This window comes from Nipponia nippon, unplaced genomic scaffold, assembly GCF_047370975.1.
Source record: "Nipponia nippon isolate SJK-2023a ecotype South Korea unplaced genomic scaffold, ASM4737097v1 scaffold_9, whole genome shotgun sequence".
Classification (NCBI taxonomy): Eukaryota; Metazoa; Chordata; class Aves; order Pelecaniformes; family Threskiornithidae; genus Nipponia; species Nipponia nippon.
The window spans coordinates 2,953,644-2,975,952 of NW_028262413.1; the positions used below are offsets into that span (position 1 = coordinate 2,953,644).

The following is a 22,309-nucleotide window of genomic DNA, read 5'->3' on the forward strand; positions in this document are numbered from 1 at the left end:
TGCACAGCTAAGGCTCGGTCAGATGGACATTGAAAAGCTCACCTCCAAGGTTGAGCTGCAAAATACACTGCAGCACAGCAGCCGACCGAGGTGGCAACTTGATCGGAGTCAAGGCAGCATGGCAAATCCTAGGACAGCTTACCCTGCTTCTCGGCTAGCTCAGGTGTCGCTGTCCTGCCTTTGCTCTCCACCTGCCTGCAAAATGAAGAGTGCGTAGATATGGAGCGCAGACGCTAATGCTTGCCTTCCGTGCATCAGACTTGATTTGGTTGGGGAATGGAAAAAGATAAGGGAAATAAAACCAGATCGGGCTGCCTTGCTGTGGTAAGTCTGTTCTCAGGGCAAGGAAGCTGCTTTGTTGAGTAGGAATCTGCAGGGTGAACTCAGGGGTGCTTCCCGTGTGTGTTTGTTCTGCGAGGGGAACATTTGCTTTACATGTCACTGACAATACGGGCACAGTCTGTTGACTTCTCCAGATGTTGATTGTCCTGCTTTGAAGCTTCTTCCTGTTGTTTTACTTCTTTGTGTGTCTGAATGGTGGATTAGATGCACTGCTTGTTAAACAAATAATTAAACACTGAGAGCTTTGAAATCCAGTATGTTTAATTAATGAGCTTTGCTCACTTGATGAAAAGGATGTGTACTTGATTCATTACAAAACAAGTATCGTTTTTTCCGTAGTGAACTGTTATGACAATTTGAAGTGTTTACTAGTTCATTAGTATTTTTTTTTTTCATTAAACCTTAAAAAAACACCCAAGCAGAAAATCAAGGCTTCACACAACATTTGCTATGTAAACCCATTATTAGTGTCGTCTTGTGTATTGTCTCACCCACATTCTCCATCTATGTGCTTTCTCCCATCTCCTCCTCTGCAAAATTGTGCTGCCTTACAGTCTGGGATTAGAGTTAATTATTACTTTTAGATCTTGCAGTGCCTTGGACCAAGGTCTGTGATGATGCCCTGCGGTGCTGGGTGCTGTACAAGTGCAAAAAAAGCAGTCCTTGCTCAGACGAGTTTCAATAGAGCTCATACATACAGGCATCAGCCGTAATGCCTTGTGACACCGCTTAATTAACTGCTGCACTGACTTCCAAAACTGAAACACTCCTGAAAACTGTATCAACTGCTTCATCTTGTGCTTCAGGTATAAGTTTTACCTCCATTCTGAATGCATTTTGTATGGGGCAGAGAGGAAAGCAGAGGCAGACAAGGGTCGCTGTCTCCCAGTCTATGGGGGTTGAGTATTAAAATGAGCCACTGAAGTGGTCCCTTCCCATAGCAGTGGGATTGCAGGGCAGGTTGTGGACCACCACAGCGAGGTCCCCACCTGAGCAAGCTGCCACAAGCTCAGGAAGATTGCGGGAGAGGGATTAGGTTGGCACATTTGCACCTTGCGCACCAGAAGAGCCATCCAAATTTCTGTCACTGGCATCTCCCTCCTGCGGGCTGGAGACCCAGCATTGCTCCTCCGTGTGGGCCACCTGCAGAGTGAAAGCATCTACGAGAGCTTTTAATTATGTGTTTTTTTCCTAACCTAGACAGTTTAGCAGTAGGGAGGACATACTATTTTCATGTCTGTCATCACCTGCTGGGGAGTGAGAGCAAACAAGGGTGGGGGGTAGCTGGGCTCACCTTCCCACATGCTGCAGTGTCCAGCACCAGCAAGGAGCCCATCCTGTCCCCAGTTTGGGGCAGAAAACAGAGGCAGAGACCTTCAGAAATAACCCAAATCTTTCAGAAAGCTGATAAACACATAATACTCATGTAAATACCTCCTTTTACCAAAAGGCATTTAGGCATTTGCTTCAAATGGACTTGCTGGACTTCAATAAGCTTATTGATGAAGGGGGCAGTGAAAGAAGAGGGTCTTCAGCCTGAGCTTGGTGTGGGCTCTAACAAAATCCTTCCTTTGCACACCACTGCCTGCGCTGTAACATGCTGCTGCCTGCTGCTGCTGCGGAGCCAGCGCTGAAGCAGTAAAATCACCTTTTCTGGCCTCCAATGGCTCCTTTGGGAATTGAATCGCACCCATGCTCCAGCTTATTAAATCCGACACAGCAGTACCGAGCCTTGCCAATGGCCCCCTCCGACACAATTGAGAAGTGTCCTTTCGATGTGGGACTCTGCGGTACAGGAGCGGCTCCTCGGCTGTGCCTGGTGAATCATTGACTTCGCAGTGGTGCCAGTCCTCACCTTTAGCTACTTCTGAAAACTCCTGGTGCTCCTGTGTTAGTGCCATTGCAATTCCGAATGTATTTAAGCTCAGGGAGTGGTAAGCCTGGAGTGCCTGACCATCTCCGAATTCTCCCTCTTCTTGGTTCTCCCACTTCAAAATCTTGGAGTTCCATATCTGGCAAGGAAAACAAACAAGCAGTGTGATGGATCCCGAGGCAGGAGTCAAGCCCTGCATTCCTCCCGATTGTTTCTACCATCATTTGGGTAGAGAGAGCATTTCACTCCACAGATGCGTATTGATGGTGTCCTCACTGGATCCAAACCATCCCCTTTTCCCCAAAGCTGGAAACCTCAAAATATGTGAAAAGTCAAGATCCAGATTCTGCCTGGAGAATTACTGCTCCCCAGGCAGATTTCTCATGTCCTCTCTCTCTGTTTTATGGCTTTTCCATAATAAATAGGGAGCAAAGGCTGGAAAAACAAAATAGCCCATAATTTCTGCTCTCCCATGACTGTAAGCTTTAAGGAACACCACTGAAATCGGTAAATTTACAGCAGCATAGCTGAAGTCAACATCTGACCCTGCATTCGCCTGTCACCTCATCTTCCGTAGCAAAACGTTCCTGCGGAAGCTCTGAAGAGCGATTCGGTCCACACCTGAGCGTGCAGGGTCGGGATGTGCCTTTGTCAGGAGGGTTTGGCACTAGGAAAGAGAAAGAAATATGCAGCTTATATAAAAGTTGGTGTTTAGAACAAAAATTGTGCAAATATCTGAGGGTGGACAAGGTGTGCTGCCGCGCTCACCCATCCCCGCAGTGCCTCAGAGGGCTGGGTGCTAATGCACCCTAGGGTGTGCGGAGGCAGGCACTGCCAGGCTCTCCTCTGTCTGATGTTCTGTTGGTCTTATTTAGCGTATTTAAGGATGGATTGCTTCAACTATGATGTGGCACCACAGCCCCAGCAAACATGTGTCAAACATCCCCGGCAAGGCACGGCAGAGCAGCAGGTGGAGCACCCATCACGGCTCCCACTGGAATGAATCTGCCCAGTGAGCCCAGAGCTGGGGTGCTCCTTTCTCCAGGCAGTTCCCATTTGGCCATTACTGAAGGGAAGGGAGTGTCGAGTTGCACTGTGCTTTTTATTTACATTTTTTTCAGCGTATCTCCAATCTGACCAGGATGTCATGTTTTTTGAGGCGTGTGATCCAATGCCAGCTGAAGATTCTGGCTGCTTTGGAGTGGTTTTCAAAAGCGAGCCCCACAGCACAAGAGGATATGGGATTTGAGGAATGCAGGGACTTGTAGAAGTATGCATTTGCAGGGCCACAGGCTCCATTACTCAGGCACAGTGATACCTACACGATGATAACGCACTCCCCAGAGCCCTCACACCCTCAAATATTTCATCGCTGAACCCTCAGCTTTGTCTTCCTGCGCAGCCAGTCAGTATTCTTCCTTCCAGAGAGGTGCATAGCTTTGGAGGATCTATAATCTTAGGTGAAATCATGCTCTGAAGTCATGCTTTCCGACAGGATTGACTGATCAGGAGTTACTGTTCTCGTCTCTACGGTGGTAGACTTGCAGTCTGAGCAAGCTCATACAGAAAATACAGAGGGCAGAACTTAATAGCTATTACGTATTGGGCCAGATCATTGCAGCTTTTATTCAGACTTTGTTTGAGCAAAGTAATGCTATTTTGCAGTGGTGTGTTTGGTTGGAAACGGAGGCTTAGAGCTCCTAATTCTAGATTTGCAATTTGAAAAGGTGTGGTTTGCATTCTTGTTTGGAAAGGCTCGCATCTAGGAAAGGGTGCCCACAATTATCTCAGTACACGCAGCCCAAAATGGCCAATCACTGAGCCACTGCACATACACAATACTAGCAGTGAACCACGCAAGCTGGATGTGAAGCCAGATAGATACGAAACCTATTCGACAGGTTTTGAAAACCAAGCGTGTCATGTGGATGTGCACTGGCAGTCACAGCTCTTTGCAGATGAGCATCTCATGGTTATAACCTCACATTGCCCTGTTGAAACCAGGGGCCCCCATTGAAACCAGGGGCCGCAGAGGGAGCATTGTGATGAGGAACTCGTGGAGCTGTGATTCTCGTGACACGTCTCTGCTGACAGCCTCTGGTTAGTTCCAGTTCCCAGGCACCAGCAGTTCCCCTCCTCCTGCACCCAGTGTCTTGCCACTGGCACTGTGGAACCGCTATGTCAGATTCATTCCCAGCAAAACCCAAAGCAAATAGCTTTACATCAAGGATGAACTTGACCTTCATTCTTAATAGCTCTAAAGGCAAAAGATCAGAGAAAAACATATCAATATTCTTGACTGTATTGATGTTTGGTTGTGCACATCTTCCATCTAATAAAGAGGTCTTAGTTCCTCACCCTGAAGCTTTCTCAACTGGGAGTGTCAAACTTGCAATAAACTCATTCTCTGGGGGAGTAAGTTCAGTTTCTTGGAGGGGAAGAGAGAAAAATAGTAAAATAAAAGAACACAACCTAGCAATGCCAGCTGGCTAACCTTGCGCAAGGGACAGGGATAGTATCAAAGCAAAGACTTGCATGGCCTTCCTTTACCATACATGCAGACAAACTGTTCCTCAACCATTGCTCTGTGCCATCTGAGCAGGGAGCAGTAGTTTAGTAGTTAAAGGCAGGGTCAAAAGGTGGGTTCATTAAGTTACTAATAAAAAACCCCAAACCTTGCAGAAGTCCGATGAGATGCTTGTCACAGCTATTGCACAGGTATTTCTTGGCTTCCACACTCATAACTCTGACTGTTATGAGCAGTATCATTGTTATGTGGTAGGACCAGGGGATTTTCTCCATGCTGAGGACCAAGGAGGCTTTCCAGACCTGCCTCTGTCTCATCCGAAACCAGAGCAAAGCCTCACAACCCCACAACAGGGGTATACAGACCTGGGCCATGGGGGCTTGCTGTTTCTGCTTGCTCGGCTGTCTTACACGGACACTGTAGAGAAAGAGATCCTAGAAGCAAGTGCAAGCAGCACCAGAGTAAAAAAGTGGAAGTGCAGAGCTCTGCTAAGACAAAATTTTCCTCTCTCTAGACTATTCAACTCATATTAACTTGCTAAATTTGAAGTTTAAATATTAGGACCTCGTTTGAGGTCCACGAAGTGAGTGGACAGGACATGTATAAAAGTTGGGAAAAGCTCCCTTTCCATCTGTAATAAAAGTCAGTTTGAAGTTAATAGAACCACTAGCCACACACATGGCTTCACTTCTGTAGATTATTGCAACTTGTATTTTAATTGGCTCCTCGATTTGTCTCTGGTCACTGATCCACGGAGAATGCTTGCTATATCATATTTTGGCAGGAATTGGAGCGTGTGCATGGAAAGCAGAACCGGTAATATGTTCTTTATAACTGACCAGCATGACATCTATGGGTTTATCTGGCAGACAGCGTGGCCAATTGCAGTGTTTGCTGCCAAGAGACCCAGCTCTGGCGAGCACCTGGCAGGATGAAAGAAGAGCAAGTTTGGGGTTCAATTTTTCTTAGATAGAGTATATTCAGCCCAGCTTTTTATGAGAAGTTCTGCCTGATTCGGAAGGTGATTTTTTGGACGGCTTGCAAGAAAATTAAGTTTAGACATACTGATTTCTTCTGGTATGACTATTGCCAGCAGATCTAACTTTACCTTTCCGGCTGGGTAGGCAATGCTTTGCTTTGCTGATCACTAGAGGGGTGCCACCCAGCAGGCAAACAATTACCAGGCACTTCACATCTTTGACAAGGCATTGCCCCTCTGTGCCTTTAAGTCTGCCTAAGTGCCCACTGGAGAAGGCCTAGGGAGACACACAGCAGGAGGGAGATGTTTGAGACTCTCTATACCCTATTCTGTATGGGTGGGATGTGTTTTCCCCTTCCCAGTTTTCCTTAACAACCTGCCTGGAACAGAAACAAGCAAGGAGACTGTTTTTAAGGAAGAATCCTATTTGTGATAGGTAATAACATGTATGGGTGGTCAGGTAAACATGCGAACTGCTTCCCCAAGGTGGTATTAATTTCAAGCCTTTGCAAGCTCAAAATTGCCTGGGGCTGCGTTTGTGGTGATGCTGGCTCCACCTCTGCCAGGGATGCCGCTGTTCCCATGGCAACTCACCATCTCCCGTTTTAGTCTTTCCCTTCCCGTTGATCAGACAAGATAATTCCCAGATACAGAATGAGCTAACAGCGTCCAGGTGCAGTACAGTTTGCATTAACGCTTGTTTAGGAGGCCCATGCCACTTGCTCCTTCCCCACTGCAGGCTCTTGCCACCACCATCACTTGGCCTCCTCTGCTGAGAGCGCTTCACCTCATAGCAGGGAAGGTTTCCAGCCCACCGGTGCTCCAGGGGAGCGGTGAGAAAAGGCAAGACTCCGCAAAGCTCATGCACACCCAGACACTGAAAGAGGCTGTGTCCGCAGCCTGTTAAGTTTATAGCGACCGTATCTAGTCTTTGGAATTTTTCTGTTTCTTGCCAAGACTCTACACAGCAGTTGGCTCAGTACAGTCAGCCATCAGACCCCAGCAGCTATGATCCCTGGGGCAAAAACTGATTTCCCAGGATGCAGTGACCTCCCATCCCTACAGCAAGGCAGGACAGCCCTTCTGCCCTCCTCACCCTGGTGCTGAAGGCTGCAAGATCAGTACTCTCAGTTTTGAAGAGCAGTAGAAACACAGGAGAATATGACTTTTTTTTAACCAGATCATGGACAGTATGGCACTTTTTAAATTGTTCTCTGCAGCTTTCTATTTCTGCAGTACTCTTTCTGTTGAGAGATGACTGCAGGAGAAGGTTAAGTTAGGACAGTAACAGTCTAACAGGCATGTTTCTGCTAAAGCCTTTCTCGATTGCAACCACTGCTTCAAATGACTTACATGCTCTCCTTTTCCCCTACAGTTGGCCATGGACAGAGCGAGGGTGATCGTATGGTTGTCTCAGATTTCCACGTCTTCATCAGGGACAGCTTGCAGCACATTGATCTCATGAAGAAAGAGCACCCCGAGCTGCCCATTCTCATTCTGGGGCACTCCATGGTAAGCACCAGCCCCTACCTCTCCCGGCAGCACCCAGGACACATGCCACAGCACGGCGGTGCTCTTGTGGATGGCGGGAAGTTACTCAGCCCACAGCAGGAGAAACAAAACTACAAGCAACCTTCCCTTCCACTTCATTCACTGACTGAGTTGCCAGCGTGCCTTACCCGCGGAGATCTGTCTTGAGTATAGTCAGTCCTTAACTTTTCCACCTGGATCATGGCCCTGATTAGTGCCATTTGCAACAGCGGGCCTGTTTTTTAATAGGACCGTTCATTCACACCGAGTACCTGATAAGTCCCACCACCTCCCTGCAGCACTGGGCTTCCCCTTTCATTTTAACCAGTAACCAGGAGGTTAAGCCCTCCAAAGCTTTGCGAGCGGCTAGGGGATGAAGCACGAAAATACCCTGTAGCCTCATTCTGTTAAACAACCTAACAAGAAAATGTACCAGGGATTAGGGCTTCAAAAACAAAGGCACTGATTTGGTGAACAGATCTGAAGTCTGATTCTGACAGCATGGGCCAAATCCCTTTATTCAAGCTAGGAATATTCCCACTGATGTCATTGATCTGCTCTCCCTGCCTTCCCAGAGGAGATGAAAATGAATAAGTACTTTGGGATTCAGGCCATGCTCAGATAAACAAGTGTCCTTGCATAAGAAGGCACGGCATGCTCTGAAGTGCTCGCTGCGCTCCAAAGCCACTGTAACAAGGAGCTAATTTCCCAGTGAGGTCTTTGAGATGCTTCTCGCTGCTGCTCCATTTAACAAGCCCCTGGTTCTCCGGCAGTGTGGAAGTTCACCAAATATTTCCCTTGGCAACTAATCCTCTGCAAACTTTCCCGAGCAAGGCAGCCAGGTCCCTTCTGTCCCCCACCCCTCACGCCATCCACCGCTGTCCTCATGCAGGAGGGCTGGCGTTCAGCCCTAAACCGTGGGCTGGGTGTTCGCTGTCGGGCCCTGGGCACAGCGCTGCGGGGCTGGAGGGGCTGGGGACACTGAAGAGGAGAATATTTAACTTCCAGTAATTAGGGAGGATTTTCGCATGCCGGATGGCAGCATCGCGTTGCCCAGGTTACCAGTGCCACAAGCATGGAGCGAGCCTGGCTTCACGGCATCTTCCCGATGCAGCACCAGTCTGTCACACTGATAGGGCCTCTACTTATTTTTCAAGTCCCACCTGAACTACCACTTCAGACATTTTCTTCTTATTCTGTTTAACTGAGGAGGACGCAAGGCACCCTAGGGAGCTGAGGGACATTGCACGGAGTTGAGTTCAGTGTGACCTGAGGGTTTACAGCATGAGAGCAGAAACCAGGTCTCTGCTCCCCCACAAAAACCAGACACTTCCAGTGCCCCTGCTCCTCCAGCCTTCCCCGCTGACCACACTGCCCTCTCACTGGGGCAGAAATAATTTGCTTGTTTGGACTAAAACCCTTCCAGTAACAGGATTACTATACAAACGAGATGTCGACACATGTATTAAGCTGTGGGCTGTTATTTTGCATTGCAGGGGGGAGCCATCTCCATTCTGACAGCTAGTGAGAGACCCAGTGAGTTCTCAGGCATGCTGTTAATCTCTCCTTTAGTGGTAGCCAGCCCAGAAGTCGCCACTCCCATCAAGGTAAGAGCAAACCTGCGTTGCACCTAGTCACCTCGCTCTTCCGCTGAAGGAAACGCGTTAAGACCTCTAGCCTTAACATGCAAAACCCCGCTGAGACCTGTGCCGCCTGGATGCCAGTCAGTGCTTCTCTTCTAAGTGCCTCCCCCACAGTCCCACCTACTTTTCAGCAGGGAAGTGAATCCTGAGCTCGTCCAGAAGAACTTATTTAAATGAGAGTCGGAGAACGATGCTACCTCAGGAGGTGGTAGCAGACTGTGCTGTCTTCACCTCACCCTGCGGCAGCCCACACAGTGCCATCCTTTCCCGTCCTCTCCTACAGTTTTCTTCCTGACTCGTACAGAGTCTGGTATAGTTGCAACACGGGCTGCTGGCTAAGTCAGGCCAGGGTTATTTTTGGTGTTTGGGGGATGACCAATTTCTAAACAAAACTAGAGCTCTTGAGTCCCAGGAATCCTTCATGAGCCTCAAAGAAGGCTTCCAGCTAAAGCATCGCTGCCCCGGCAGCATCCCATTTGGCTTGGTACTGGGGCTGGTTCTTGTCCAGACCATCTCCTTCAGTTTGCAGTTAGGCTTTACCCCCGCTTCCATTCACACCTCCCTTCCAGAGCTATTTCTGATCCAAATTTGCACTGCCCGCCCTGCCCTTCCCCAGGGAGGCTCTGCAAGGCAGCTGGCCCTCAGCTCTCCCCTCCTGTCTGAATTTTTAAAAGAATAAACAACAATCCTAAAACAAGCTGGAAGCAATGGGAAGGACCAGCAAAGCCAGCGGGAACAACAGACCATCTCATTCCCACAGGACTCGTTCCTTTATCCTTTCTCCCTAGACTCTTCTCCTAGGGCTAGCTTCTTCTTTTAATCTACTTCTAAGCTATTTCTCCTGGCTTTTTTTCTTCTAGGAGAAAGGAAACAGATTGCCTCAGCTTTCAGTATAATCCTGTTCCACCTTCTGCCGTAGCGAAAGCCATCTACCGACCCCACAAATGATTACAAGCACCAAAGGGTGCTTTTTAATCACCTCACTCTGCCGCTGAAGGAAACGCATTAAGACCTCTAGCCTTAAAATGCAAAACCCTGCTGAGATCTGCACCACTTGGATGCCAGTCGATATTTTCCTTCTAAGGGCCTCCCCCACAGTCCCACCTACTTTTCAGAGGGGAAGCAAATCCTGAAGTCATCCAGTCCAGGAAAACTTATTTAAGTAGGAGTCAGAGCACCAAAGGGTGTTTTCAGGAGGCCAGTAGCTGATTCTTCACTGGTGAGGCTATACCTGACTCAGTGTAAGGGTCCCATGAGCACCAGTGCCCCTGTTTTTTCTTACTTTGGAAAGGGAAAAAGAATAAATATTAAGAAAAAAAAATAGTATAGGGTCTGAATCTGAAAGACACCGTCAGCCTTCTACTTCCAGTTGAGTCAAGGAAAATATGGAAAGATTTTCCTTCTTCTAGAGCTATACTTTTTGCTAGATGCTAAACCCTTTCTGAAATAAGGACTCACCCGTTCTGTGGGAACTAGTATTACTGTAGTCTGGTTTCTCGCAGATCTATACCAGATTGTTGCTTTATTTCAGTGTAGGAAATCCTAAGCTCTAACTGAAGTATTTTGGAGGTGTTTATACAGTGTCTTTCCTAGAGGGTCTCTCGCATGCAATAATACAAGCGCACAGTGCGTTTCTTTCTCTTTCAAATCTATTGTTGCATCTCAAAACTGATAAAAATCTAATTATTCCTGAAATATCTCTGCTCTGTCAAATTTAATTGAAAACAATCCTGGAGTTGAAAAGGTATTTTCAAGAGAAAGGAGTGAAAACAGGCAGAGTGTTGCTGCATGAGCCATGTTTTCCCATAAAGCTGAGCTGAAAACACTTGTGTGCTTTTTTTTCCTCTGAGAGCCAAAAAACATTTCATTGGTGTTTGTGCCTCTGAGGCATAAAGGCTTTGGTTTTCCCTTGGAACTGCTACGACTTCTCGGCCCTGGGCCGTTTCCCAAGGACTATTGCATTCATCCCTTTGCCGGGGAAGTTTCCAGCTGAGCGAGAATTTACCTTGGCCTAAACAAATGAGGGCTCAAGGCAACAATACCAGTGGGCCAGCTTACACACTGGGTCCTTCAGTCTTTGTTAGAAATAACCAGCCCTTGGCAGCAGCAGAAACGCAGTGCGTTTGCAGACTACATGCAGGAAAATCAAATTCTGCTCTTCGCAGAAACACAATTTCATCCATGCCCTATAAATCCTGTGTCCTGATAGAAGCATCGACCTACTTGTTGCAAATCCAGTGAAGAGGGAGGGATCTTGCTGCCTTGCCCCTTTTCTTCTCAACTAATCTGGCCAAAATTTGGCTCTGAATCTTCAACATTTCAAAGGATGCAAAGAGATGGGAGTCACATATGCTGGCAAAGAGCAGAGTAAGGGTAAAAGAGTATCTCCCACTACATTTCTGCTACTGAATGCTTTGAAATCGGGTGGGCAGGACAACCCCTTAGGAAATATTCCCTAATGATTAATCCTATGCTAACACTCAGCCTATGACTTAAAGACTAAGTACACAATATTCTCTTTTTGCTTTTTGTGTTTTCCATTTGGCCTCTCGCTGATCTATTGCTTTCCAACCCAACTGGACATCACGTTGTTCCAGTACCTGAGGGTCTCCCAGTCATTCAGGCTGAATCTGCACAGGTAACAGTGCAGAGGACTGTTTTTAAAGATATAGTCAAACTAGAAGAAATTAAAAACTCTTATTTTGGCTTTGCTCTGGGCTGTCCGGCGTAGCAGAGGGGTTAGTCATCAGGTTCAGACAAACGTATATAAGGTGGCTTGGTATCCAGGTATGGAGACACCATATCTGATATGTCCTTGATCATGTCATATCAAGTGACATCCCTGATGTAATATCTCCCCGATAACACTGTTCAGTTGCTCTCAACCTGGTCTCTTCCGCAGTGAGCTTCCAGAGACTTTTCAGCTCAGTCAAATGAGCCTGGCTCCCTTAACCAGTTCAAACACAACATTTTTGTTAATCCAGCTCATTGGTAGCTGAAATGAACTAAAGGGCCTTCACACAAGCAGTTTGTCAAGCAGAGATCATGGGAGAGAGAAGTAAGCACATCAAGGTGTGCAGGGAAGAGGGATTGCTCCATTCAGAAGAAAAGTGTCTACACTGCGAAGCACCCACATAGTTAAACTAATGCAAAAAACATGAAATCAGCTTGAAGTTACACTTCCAGTCAAGAGGCAATGTTCAGCCGTCTATTTCAATCTTATTCTGAGATCTTTCTCACAGAGAGGGAAGGGCTGGATTTGAACACCGTTAGTATTTCACACACCTGCCGTGGCCTTGAGCAGCTCTAATAACCACTGCGCTGTAGCATCATCCTCAGCCCCACCAGTAATATCCCCATCATTCCATCATCCATTTTTGATCATTTGGGAGCTATTCTCTCAAGAACCAACATTGCCACTTTGAACCAACAGGGAGATAAACTTTCATATATCAAATATAGCCAGCACTTCAGCAACATGGCTTTTAATTAAAGTCGGGCATGTCACAAGCTATCACAGTGCTTGGAAAATCAGTCAAGGCCCAGGGGAACCTTCTGAATTTTTTATTACAACAAACATAGAACTTGATTTTTCTGTCTGTGACCTTTCCTCCAAGAATCATCAAAATCACATCTGAATTTTGAGGGTGTACTACATGTTGGAGGGAATGGAGCATTTCCTGCAGGTCTGAAGACCCTTTGAAGGACGGTGGCAGAGTCCTTTCGCAATCAGTCCTATAGACCAAGGTTACTTCTGTCTGTGCATAAATAAGAGATTTTATGCACACAGGGAGTATATGTATGTGTGTGTAAGTACATCTGACATGTCTACGTACAGGGCCTGCTGCTTCTCTTGTACGGCTGAACACCAGAAATTACTTTCACGGATATCACCAGCCCAGGACGGTACGTGCTGCTGTGCTCGTGCTCAGAAGCCAGCCCTATCTCTGTGGCAGTTTAGCAGTCAGCTTGTGACTCCGTTTGACAAAACTCCAGATACGAGCAAAAAATCCAAGAACATTTCCAAAGCGTGTTACGGAGGCGAGGTCACCAGTAGGCAGTGGGGTTGGGATGATAAGCATATATCATTCGAACAGAAAAATGGCCATACCGAATCTGACAAAAGTCTGTCTAGCCTGTCTCGCAACAGGGAAGAGCCTGAGAAAGAGCATATATGTAGTTCTCCTTTCCTTGTCACACCTTCCCCGCCTTCAGCGTATCGTTAGGCTGGTGTGTTATTGCTCATATGGGAGGAAGATTCAAATTTCTGCTCCTTCAGCAAAATCCCTATTGCAGATCCTTGGGAATATAAACATTCACACATGTACCAAGCAGACATGGAGCGGAATCCCCATCAAACTCACGTCTTTTTCTGGAATTTGAGAGTGTGTCAACTAACTTCCTCCTTCAGCCTAATTTAAAAGTAAGCAAAGCCCCCATCTTCCAAAAACCCTGCCATCTTTTACTCTTTTATGTGTCATCTTGGACCTAAATATCTGTGGCCTTAATACCGACATACTGATCTTGTGGCCAATACTCTAAATAGATATTGAGAGAGCATCAGCTAACCTCTCATGCCAAGGTATTTCCTCTTGGATAAGCAATCTTTAGGCATAAGAGCTTGCCCTAGCTCTTAACTCAGGCTCCAATTTTAGGGCAGCCTAATTGCCTTAGTTGTCGTGATAATCTTTGGAGACAGGCACTTCCAGACCGTTATTCGGATCTTGGAGGTGTTCTGGGAGGTGTTTCTCTCACTCCCCATACTCTGTAAAGGATACCTTGGACCATTACACTTGCTCTAAGTTAAATACCTCAGCTAGGTACCTGAAGTTACTTGGCATATGTCTGGGTCATCGTAAGCAGTTTCAAAGAAGCAAAACTGTTCCAGCGCTGTCAGCGCACAGCGTCCATAACCTTGCCTAGGATTCATGAAGATGCGTTCCTCGAATCATCACTGCTTGGAGTTAACACAAAACGAAGAAAACCCCATTCCTGCTTGTTTGCATCATAAGGTCATACCTGCATCGGTGTGATAATTAATTCATGAATTGATTAATTTTGCTGGCACAATGGCATAGCCAGTGAGGGGCTCGATATACTGGTAGACAGTGAGAGCGGTTCCCAGTCATACCCACCCCACGGTACACACGCGTTCTCAAATCTGCTGTGAGTCTTTACTGCCTTTCACTCCTGGATGACTTCGACTTTGCCCTTGTGTTATTCCTCTATCATCATAATTACTCTGTCATGTATCATCCGAGATGTGAAATGTCAGGGACGGCTTCAGAAGCGATGACATCTCGGCAGGAACAGAGAACGTAGGTGACAGCCTCCCTGCAAGTGTTAGCGGTGAGCAAGAAAGAGCCATAAAACGGACCAACAAACACTAATTGCATGTTTTCTGACTTAATTAAAGACAGCTATCAAAGGTCAGAGCAGAACCCTGGTATCAACGTGCTTGTAGTGCTATCGAAATGAAAGATGTTACCCTTTCCTCTGCCAGTGGTTTCGAGCCGGGGCTGCTGAATGCTTTTGTGTTTCGTTCCCAGGAGACAAGCGAGCAATGGATTTCCTTAGCCACTGCATGCACATTTTGCTGTTGTTTATTTACAGGTTCCCTGGAGAATATGCTTATCAAAAAGAGTGCAGCCTAGGCAACTACTGCAAATTGCACCAAACAGCACTTAGGCACACTGCAGCCTGAAATCAAAGCTGTGGCAGCAAGGAAAGGGCAGTAAAACAACAAAACCCAGCCCTTTCGAGGGGTGGAAATGGCTTTTTCCTATCAAAGGGCTTAACCGAGGCCTTTTTAGAAATTAACCTGAGAATGGGAAACAGGCAAAGTACAATGAAGTGGTGATGTTGATGTGGACGGCCAGCTGACGGCATCTCAGACTAGCACACCCACTCCCCAATCCTGGGAGCCGTTTAAACACTTTCTTTTTAAGAGAAATGTTTTAAATATAGGACAGATCTTTCTCCAGTGTCAGTTGACATTTCTCAACTATTTAACTTCTGTGCTGATTCCCATCAGCTCAGGATTTGGCCCTCTATGTTCTCTCTCTTGCTCTAACTGGCTCTTTAACTGCTTGCTTTCCTCTCCCACAGGTTTTTGCAGCGAAAGTGCTCAACTTTGTTCTCCCAAACCTCTCACTGGGATCGATAGATCCAAATGCAATTTCCCGGAACAAGAAGGAGGTGAGAACCCTAATGTCATTTAAAGTCACTGCATAGTCGCTATCTCGTCCCAGAAAAAACAAACCAAGCGTTTTGCTAGATCATGAGGGCAAGATCTGCGCTGGTGTAAAAAGGTGAAACATCTCTGAAGTCAGTGGAACTGACTGCACATAGCAGAAAACTGGGGGAAATCAGCTGTTCATCCCTTTGGTGCGACTTGCACCCGCAGCCACTCTGGGTACAAAACATAGAATCACGGAATCACGGAATCACAGTAGAATCATTTAGGTTGGAAAAGATGCTTAAGGTCACCGACTCCAACCGTTAACCCAGCACTGCCAAGGCCACCACCAAACCATGTCCCTAAGCACCACATCTCCCCGGCTTTTAAATCCCTCCAGGGATGGGGACTCAGCCCCTGCCCGGGCAGCCTGGGCCAGGGCCTGACAGCCCTTTCCATGAAGAAGTTTTCCCTAATATCCAACCCAAACCTGCCCTGGCGCAGCTTGAGGCCGTTCCCTCTTGTCCTAACTTAACAACATAAGAGAGACCTGTGCTGTGGTTGCGGTGGAAAGCACATGGGAACCGTGTTTGTCTCTGCTGCACCACGACCGCTCGTTACAGTAGCAAAAACAACTTATACAGGTTGCAAACACACTGCTAAAGTCAACTTTTCCACCCCTGCTCTTTGCAGTGAAACCGTATAAACCTAACAGTCCTGGAGATTTGTTTTCCTGCTTGCAAACCAGCATCGTGGTGTGCTGAATGCATTCAAACGAAGGAAAAGAGCATGCTTGCCCCAAAGACCTGGCTACAAGGTCTCCTGGATTACACGCTGCCTCTGCTACAGCCTTTCTGAACAAATGATGTATTCTTGCTGTGCCCGAGAATAATACTTAAATGAGCTGCAATTGAAGCAGCCGTTGTAACAACCCAATTCCAGCTCCACCGCTGCGACTGTGCGTGGAGCTGTTCCAGGGTGAAGTTTTTGTAGTGTCACCATCGCTTAGGACTCTTCTCCCATTTATTCCCACTCCTAGTAATAACTGTTGCAGCCCGTTCGTGCCGTCACTGGCAAAACCAGACATCATTGCAACTGCTGCAACAACATGTAACGAGGTTTTTTTCCTTCTCGCTGTTGTGGGAGGAGTGAGAGGAGGAGACACGAACTGTAGGTGAACAAAGGTGCTTTGGCTGGACCCAGAACTTGGTGCGTTTCAGAAATCAACTTGAATGATAGAAAATGGCACCCAAGGGTGTCTCAAAAGCAGGAGAGCTTCGCTGGTGTAGTGGTCAGTTGTTCCTGTGCTCAGCTCACATCTCACTGACGGATGCTGTCATTTTTCCTGCTGTTCATGCAATGGTTCCTGTCTTAAATAGAAGTTAATAAATTGCCTTCCTCTGGGGAGGCAGCTTGACCGGCACTGGAATTGAAGCTGAAAGGATCAGGAGCAAAGACAACATCAGCGGCTGTGTGAGTGCAATGCCTTCAGCCTCGGCGCATCCCGCCTCTTCGACTCACCCAACTGGAAAGCAAAGGGTCTCCCAGAATAGCCACAAGGTGTTCAGGGTTGTTTCTTGGCTCTACCAAAGATTTTTTTGGTCAAATGACTTCTGGTTTACTTATCTGTGAACTGAGCGTAACATTTCACTGGGCTGAAGGTGGAAAGATTCAAGGAGCTGAGAAAAGGAGGACAAAGTAGGTCCTAGGGACCTGCCAGGACGAGCATGGAGCGAGCTCATCTGCATCGACTGATGTGCCGTATGACGTACGTTCTTAAGTACCATATGAGGCTGCACTAAATATCTACTTGGGAAGAAGGCTGATGCCAGTCAAGCTATAGAAACCTGTTCTTAATTACATTCAGCTGCCGTAACTCGTTACATATAATTCAGAGAAAAGGTTTAAATTCGAGAACTAATTCACTAAAATCACACGGGGGAAAGTTTCCACTTCTGCATTTGTATTTAGAGGATAAAAGCAATCAGTGCTCTGGAGGAGGAGAGGAATTTGAGAGTGTTACCCCCTACCTGAAGAGCGAGCACGGCCGGGACGCATGGGTCTTTGCCTGCTTCTGCACTGATTTGTTGTGCGGCACTTGAACGCTGTGCTGCAGCTGGTCCTTAAGGGTAGCAGTTTTAAGTACACCTGCCTGCGACAGTTGGATCCTCTGCTGGAAGATGCTAGTGCTGCACTAAATAGCTTTACAGGAGAAAAGTGCTGATGTGGGGACATCCCAAATAATAATGCATTTAGAAAAGTGTCAGCGATCTCCCTTAATTCGGTGCACAGTATTGACTGACCATTTTGATGCTGGGGTGGTGTTAGGAATCACCACAGCAACCATTCGACATAGTTTATAATAAATGCTATTGTGTTGTCTTTCTACCCAAATATTCGCTGCTGCTCCCACTTCTCTATGATGCTCCAAGTCTCAAGAGCTTCCTTTGAGTGTTATTGTTTTTCCTCTGCCCTTTCCCTTTCCATGGAGCAAGGGGAAGCCTTTTGCAGCGGATGAAAACGTAGGTCTGCTTCCTTAGAGTCTGCTTATAACGGAGTAGTCTTCAAAACGAGACAAGAAGCCCTCCTTGCTGCGCTGCCTGCACACCTGCAAGCGAACACACAGCTGACATAGCAGCTGCGGATTGCGATGTAAAGCGCTTTCCCAACCATCTTCAAACACCAGGATTTGAGGCTGCAGGCACTTACTGAAGACAACACCGCATCTCAGTCCTCTGGCTGCCTCTCACGCACCCTCCACCCTCCTTTTGGACTCAAGACACGCAGCTTCAAAGCACACAATGTGCTGGAAACATCCATTATTTATGTGTTAAACATATTCTCCTGCCAGACCAACTTTCTATTCTCTAGAAATATTTTTGGGACATCATCCAAGAATTTCCTGATGAGTTTGTATTCCCAGCAGGCTGTTCTCAGGGTGTAGGGACTGAAACACAGGACGGTATGGAGATGTTTGTTTGATCTGCTTGCTATATCAAATGCAAGAGACACAAAAGAGAGCAAGAAGCAACCTTAAAAACCCAGTCTTGTTATTCCAAGGAGGAATAATATCACAGGGGCAGGCACCTCTTTACCCCATTAACCGTTGTTAGCTGTCATTTAATTCAGTGGAATAGTCCCACTGACCTAAGTCTTGTTCCTGCAGAGTCCACGTAGGATGAGGCTGTAATTACCTGATAATGAATTTATCGCTCCGCACAATGCAAAGGGAAGATACAGACCTCTAAGCAGGGGAAGATAACGCAGCAGGAGCCCTGATGGTGGCTTCTGTCTTAGCATTACAGAAAGAGAAAAAAGAGCTGTTGTGACGGGCTGCGCAGAGCCTTCGCTGGGCCGTGGCCGGAGGCCGTCGCGGGCTCTCCTGGGGACACCCTCGCTCGCTTGTCCCCGCTGTCCCAGAGCTCGGCGCGCCAACGGGAACTCTGGGCTTGCAGGGTTTGCAGTTTCTAGCTTGCAGAGTATACAGCCCGTTGCCTGTCCTGCCCTCTTTCCCCAGCAAGCTGCCGCTTTGTACTCGCCCCATGCACTGAACATTAACTCTGCCAAGGATTCCTGTTCATTGACTGGGAGCAGGATCCTCCCCCTGCGGTCCTGATCGATCTGGGTTAAGATTGGGTTATTATTTTTTCCCCTCCCGTCATCTGCACAAAAATATTTGTTGGCTGCTCAGTAGCTAAAATATCCCTGTTCTTTCAGAAAAAAAACAGAAGAAAGAAACTCCTTAGGTCATTCTCTTAGCATTTATGGGGCTGGGGAGGGGGCCAGCTGACAGGAACTCATCGACATTGTTTTACGCCATGGGAAGGGAACCACCCCTCCCTTCCGCCCACCCCTCCTGCTTCGCCCCCCTGCAAAGTCCCTCGTTTGTTGCCTTCAATTAAAAAAAACAAAACTAAATAATAAAAAGAAACCCATCTCAAAGCTGTGTTGCTTTAGCGCAGCACTGTGACATAGATCCAGACAAGTAACTCCCAGATGAGGCTGAAGCCAGTTGCTAAGTAGCCAATGCAACACGGTGGTTTGGCTCCAAATGCTGATGAAAAGTCAACACATTTGGCTGAAAATATCAGGGTACACCCAGCTGTCAATGGGCGAGCTAGCAACACCACACCGGGCGGCTGGTGATTTGGAAGTCAAAGCCGAACTTCTTCCATGAGCACGTTCATGAGAGGATGCTTCTTTCTACACAGGGGCAGCTTTGTACCCTTCTGAAGCACTTTGCAGAGCAGGGGAGGAATGGCAGGCAGACAGGCTGGGCGGTGTAGCGGATGGAGGCCGCGGGCGGAGGTTTCTGCACCAACAGCGGTCGGGCACTGGGAGGGTCCATGCGGAGCCGAGAGAGGACCACGCGCTGTTCGGCCTCTCTGCTTCCTAGGGCCTTTAGCAGGAGCGGAGGATGTTCCGCGGGTCTTAAGAGTGGATCCTTTTACCTTAACCGCAATCTCATCTTTGCAGTGGCCTCTCACAAACAGTGTTTTCCAAACCCTCAGCACGCATGGGCGCTTGCTTCTTTGGAAGGGAGATACTACACATAAGAGCCTAATATTAGGACCTGTGATGAGAGACCTCTATCTTTGTCTCCCTGTGGAAAACTACCCCTCACTCCAGAGTAGCCGTGATCTTGCACAGAGGCCAAAACACAATGATGGCATTAAGCAAATACTGGAAACATCTGCTGAATCCAAGGGTCCCTAAATGAGGGCTACAACAAGTTGACTCTTTGGTCCAACTCCAGCACAAGTTAGAGTGGCTCTACGGCTCTCACCCCCTTGACCATCTTCAGCACTGTGGGCTGGGACTGAAGGGTGCCAGCCACTAATAGTCCCAAATGCCCACCCACTCCTTCCCCTTGCTGCACTCGGGGATAGGAGCCATGAGTTCCAGCAGCAGGAGACAGTGGGACTGGAAGCAAGAAGGTGATGGGGAAAGACTTGTGAGCACCAGCATGCCTCGCTGCCAGCTCCATTTCCAGTGCTTTGTGCCCCAACACATTTGAGACAATGAGGAGGGAAACTGGCTTTACACCAGTAAAGCAAATTAATCCCCCCAGCTGGGAAACCCCACCATGTAGTGTGTAGTGTCCTTCTGTCACCCCGATCATCTCATGTCACAGGGAGATGAATGCAGAATCCACCCCAAAGCCTTTCTGGCTTCTTGGTGGGGACCAGGCAGGCCACGCTGTCCTGCTACAGTGCCCGTCCGTGCCTATGCCTGGGCCGAGGTGCATGTCCCTGGGGTGGCCTTGGGGGTCACCTCCACCCGTGGTCCCCCCAGGGCAGGCACGTGCAGCAGGAGGAGGGCCTCACATTTCTGCCAAGCGAGGGAGAATTTGAACAGACCGCACTGCCTGCGAGGAGAGGAGACTGTTTTCGGCTAACCTATAAATAACCATCATTTCTATAAACATCTGCCAGGGTTGGGAGAAATTGGAGGCTGTGCCAGAGACCAACCCATAATCAAAGCATTCTGGCAAATATTGAGATGGCAGTGGCTGTGTGGGCCGTCTCCATGTACAGTATACAAATATTTACTGTCGATTTGCCTGCTGCGGTAACTACTCGTTCCTAGCAACTTTCTGCACCAACTCTTGTACATTTTTATCCTCTCACAGTCTGGCTGAGCAAGTTGTTGACTTTTTTTTTTTTTTTGCCTACCACCAAATACCATCGTTGGCTGCCTTGTCTGTGCACGCTTTGCACCCGGAGAGGCCCACTTGGCGTAAGAGTACTTTGCAGTCAGGTGTGTCACTTGTCTGTAGGTGTAGGTCACGGTCTTCATCCCTGGAGAGAGAAGATGAAAGAGAAGAACATCTGAGCCCTCAGCAGAGAGGATAAGGACCTGGACAAAGTCAGCTTCCAAGTAACGCAGTCTGAAGAACCCTCTGCAGAAGAGATATTGTCACCTTTGAGTGACAGAAGGACATGAAAGAGCAGAAGAATGCAGGCAGGTGCCCCCATGGGAACAGTCTTTGTCCAACACTGGTTGGTTGCTTGCAGAAAGAGCTTTGGCTTGAATATTTTCTAGTGACATAAGAGAGAAGCACACAGCATGGGGTAAGCCAGGTTGTGTGAGCAGCTCTGGGTAGCCACAGTAAAGATCTCGACCTTGACTCTAATGGCAGGATGTCCTGACAGAGTAGGAAATGACCATGCAAGCCAAGGGAAGAGACTCCTCACCGCCAGGCTGATCTGCTTTGTCTTTTTTGCATGAAATATTGCTAACCTTAAATTACCTCTTCCTCCCTGCCAGATGGAGTCTTATACATCCGATCCCTTGGTCTACCACGGTGGCATGAAGGTCTCCTTCGTCATCCAGCTGATGAATGCCATTGCCAGAATTGAGCGAGCTCTGCCCAAGCTGACTTTGCCCATCCTGGTGCTACATGGCTCTTCCGACAAGCTCTGCGATATCAAAGGGTCCTATTTACTGATGGACACAGTGCAGAGTCAGGACAAAACACTCAAGGTCGTCTTACTTTCTTGATTTTTAGGTTCTTTTCCTGTCAGCGTTGGCCTGAGCATGAGTGACCGTGAGGGGTAGGGAGCCTGTTGAGCTCTGGAGAGCTGGACGCAAAGCAGGGCTGATGTGTTGGTGAGATGGAGCAGGTTACGGCCCCTTTCACCAGGAGGTAGCCCAAGTGCAGCCCTCCCCTGCAGTGTGGTGGCCTTTCACCAGCGACAGCCGGGCTGCGGGGCGGTGGGTGATCTCAAGACCTGACCCAGGGGTGGCTGTGGACCTAGAGGGTCTCTTGGACATAAGCAACTTGGTGTAGAAGTAGAGTGATGCTCATAAGCAGGTAAAGTGCTGACCCCAAAAGCTCTTCCAACAACACCGTGTGAGCACCAACCTTACCTCCTGCCCTGGCCCGTAAAGGTACAGGGGGCCCTTTCCAAAGCGCAGCACGACAAAAGCCACTTCACATCTGCTCATTTCGAGAGAGCCACAGCTGATTAACCAATTGTTAGCACATGAATGAGCCTGAAAGAGAGACAGCGAGACCACGGGAAAGCTTTTGTCGTTGGAAAAATAACTGGATAGTCTGGGCATAAAGGAGTAAAATTGCACAAGGCATGATGGGAACATCCCCCATTGTCCTTTAAACTCCAAGGGCACGATAAGTATTTCCTCCTTCTTAGTGGGATAGGAAGCCAGAAATGCATGGGGTTGGGACGTGCATTATCTTCCTAAAGGGCAGCGGGGTGCTCGGGTGACCTGC

The 22,309-nt window shown here is 47.8% G+C and overlaps 2 protein-coding genes across 6 annotated transcripts in view; one reads left to right on the forward strand and one right to left on the reverse strand.

Annotated features, from left to right (window-relative positions):
• Positions 1 to 22,309, forward strand: part of MGLL (monoglyceride lipase) — a 67,705-nt gene that overhangs the window by 41,441 nt on the left and 3,955 nt on the right. For both annotated transcript variants that reach the window (XM_087744004.1, XM_009476394.2), the window contains exons 4-7: positions 7,097 to 7,233; positions 8,748 to 8,858; positions 15,003 to 15,092; positions 21,343 to 21,558. In XM_087744004.1, the coding sequence (XP_087600130.1) occupies positions 7,097 to 7,233; positions 8,748 to 8,858; positions 15,003 to 15,092; positions 21,343 to 21,558 (554 nt within the window). The remainder of the gene's footprint in view (positions 1 to 7,096; positions 7,234 to 8,747; positions 8,859 to 15,002; positions 15,093 to 21,342; positions 21,559 to 22,309) is intronic.
• Positions 658 to 22,309, reverse strand: part of LOC148050062 (uncharacterized) — a 31,762-nt gene continuing 10,110 nt past the window's right edge. Inside the window, exons 2-5 of one of the 4 annotated variants that reach the window (XM_087744003.1) lie at positions 20,748 to 20,873; positions 2,779 to 2,882; positions 2,198 to 2,354; positions 658 to 1,485 (exon numbers count right to left, since the gene is read on the reverse strand). In XM_087744003.1, the coding sequence (XP_087600129.1) occupies positions 1,427 to 1,485; positions 2,198 to 2,354; positions 2,779 to 2,882; positions 20,748 to 20,873 (446 nt within the window). In that variant the 3' untranslated portion in view covers positions 658 to 1,426. Of the gene's footprint in view, positions 2,355 to 2,778; positions 2,883 to 15,109; positions 20,874 to 21,315; positions 21,462 to 22,309 lie in introns of those variants that run through there. The other 3 variants (XM_087744002.1, XR_015701333.1, XR_015701332.1) reach the window with 3 other exon arrangements.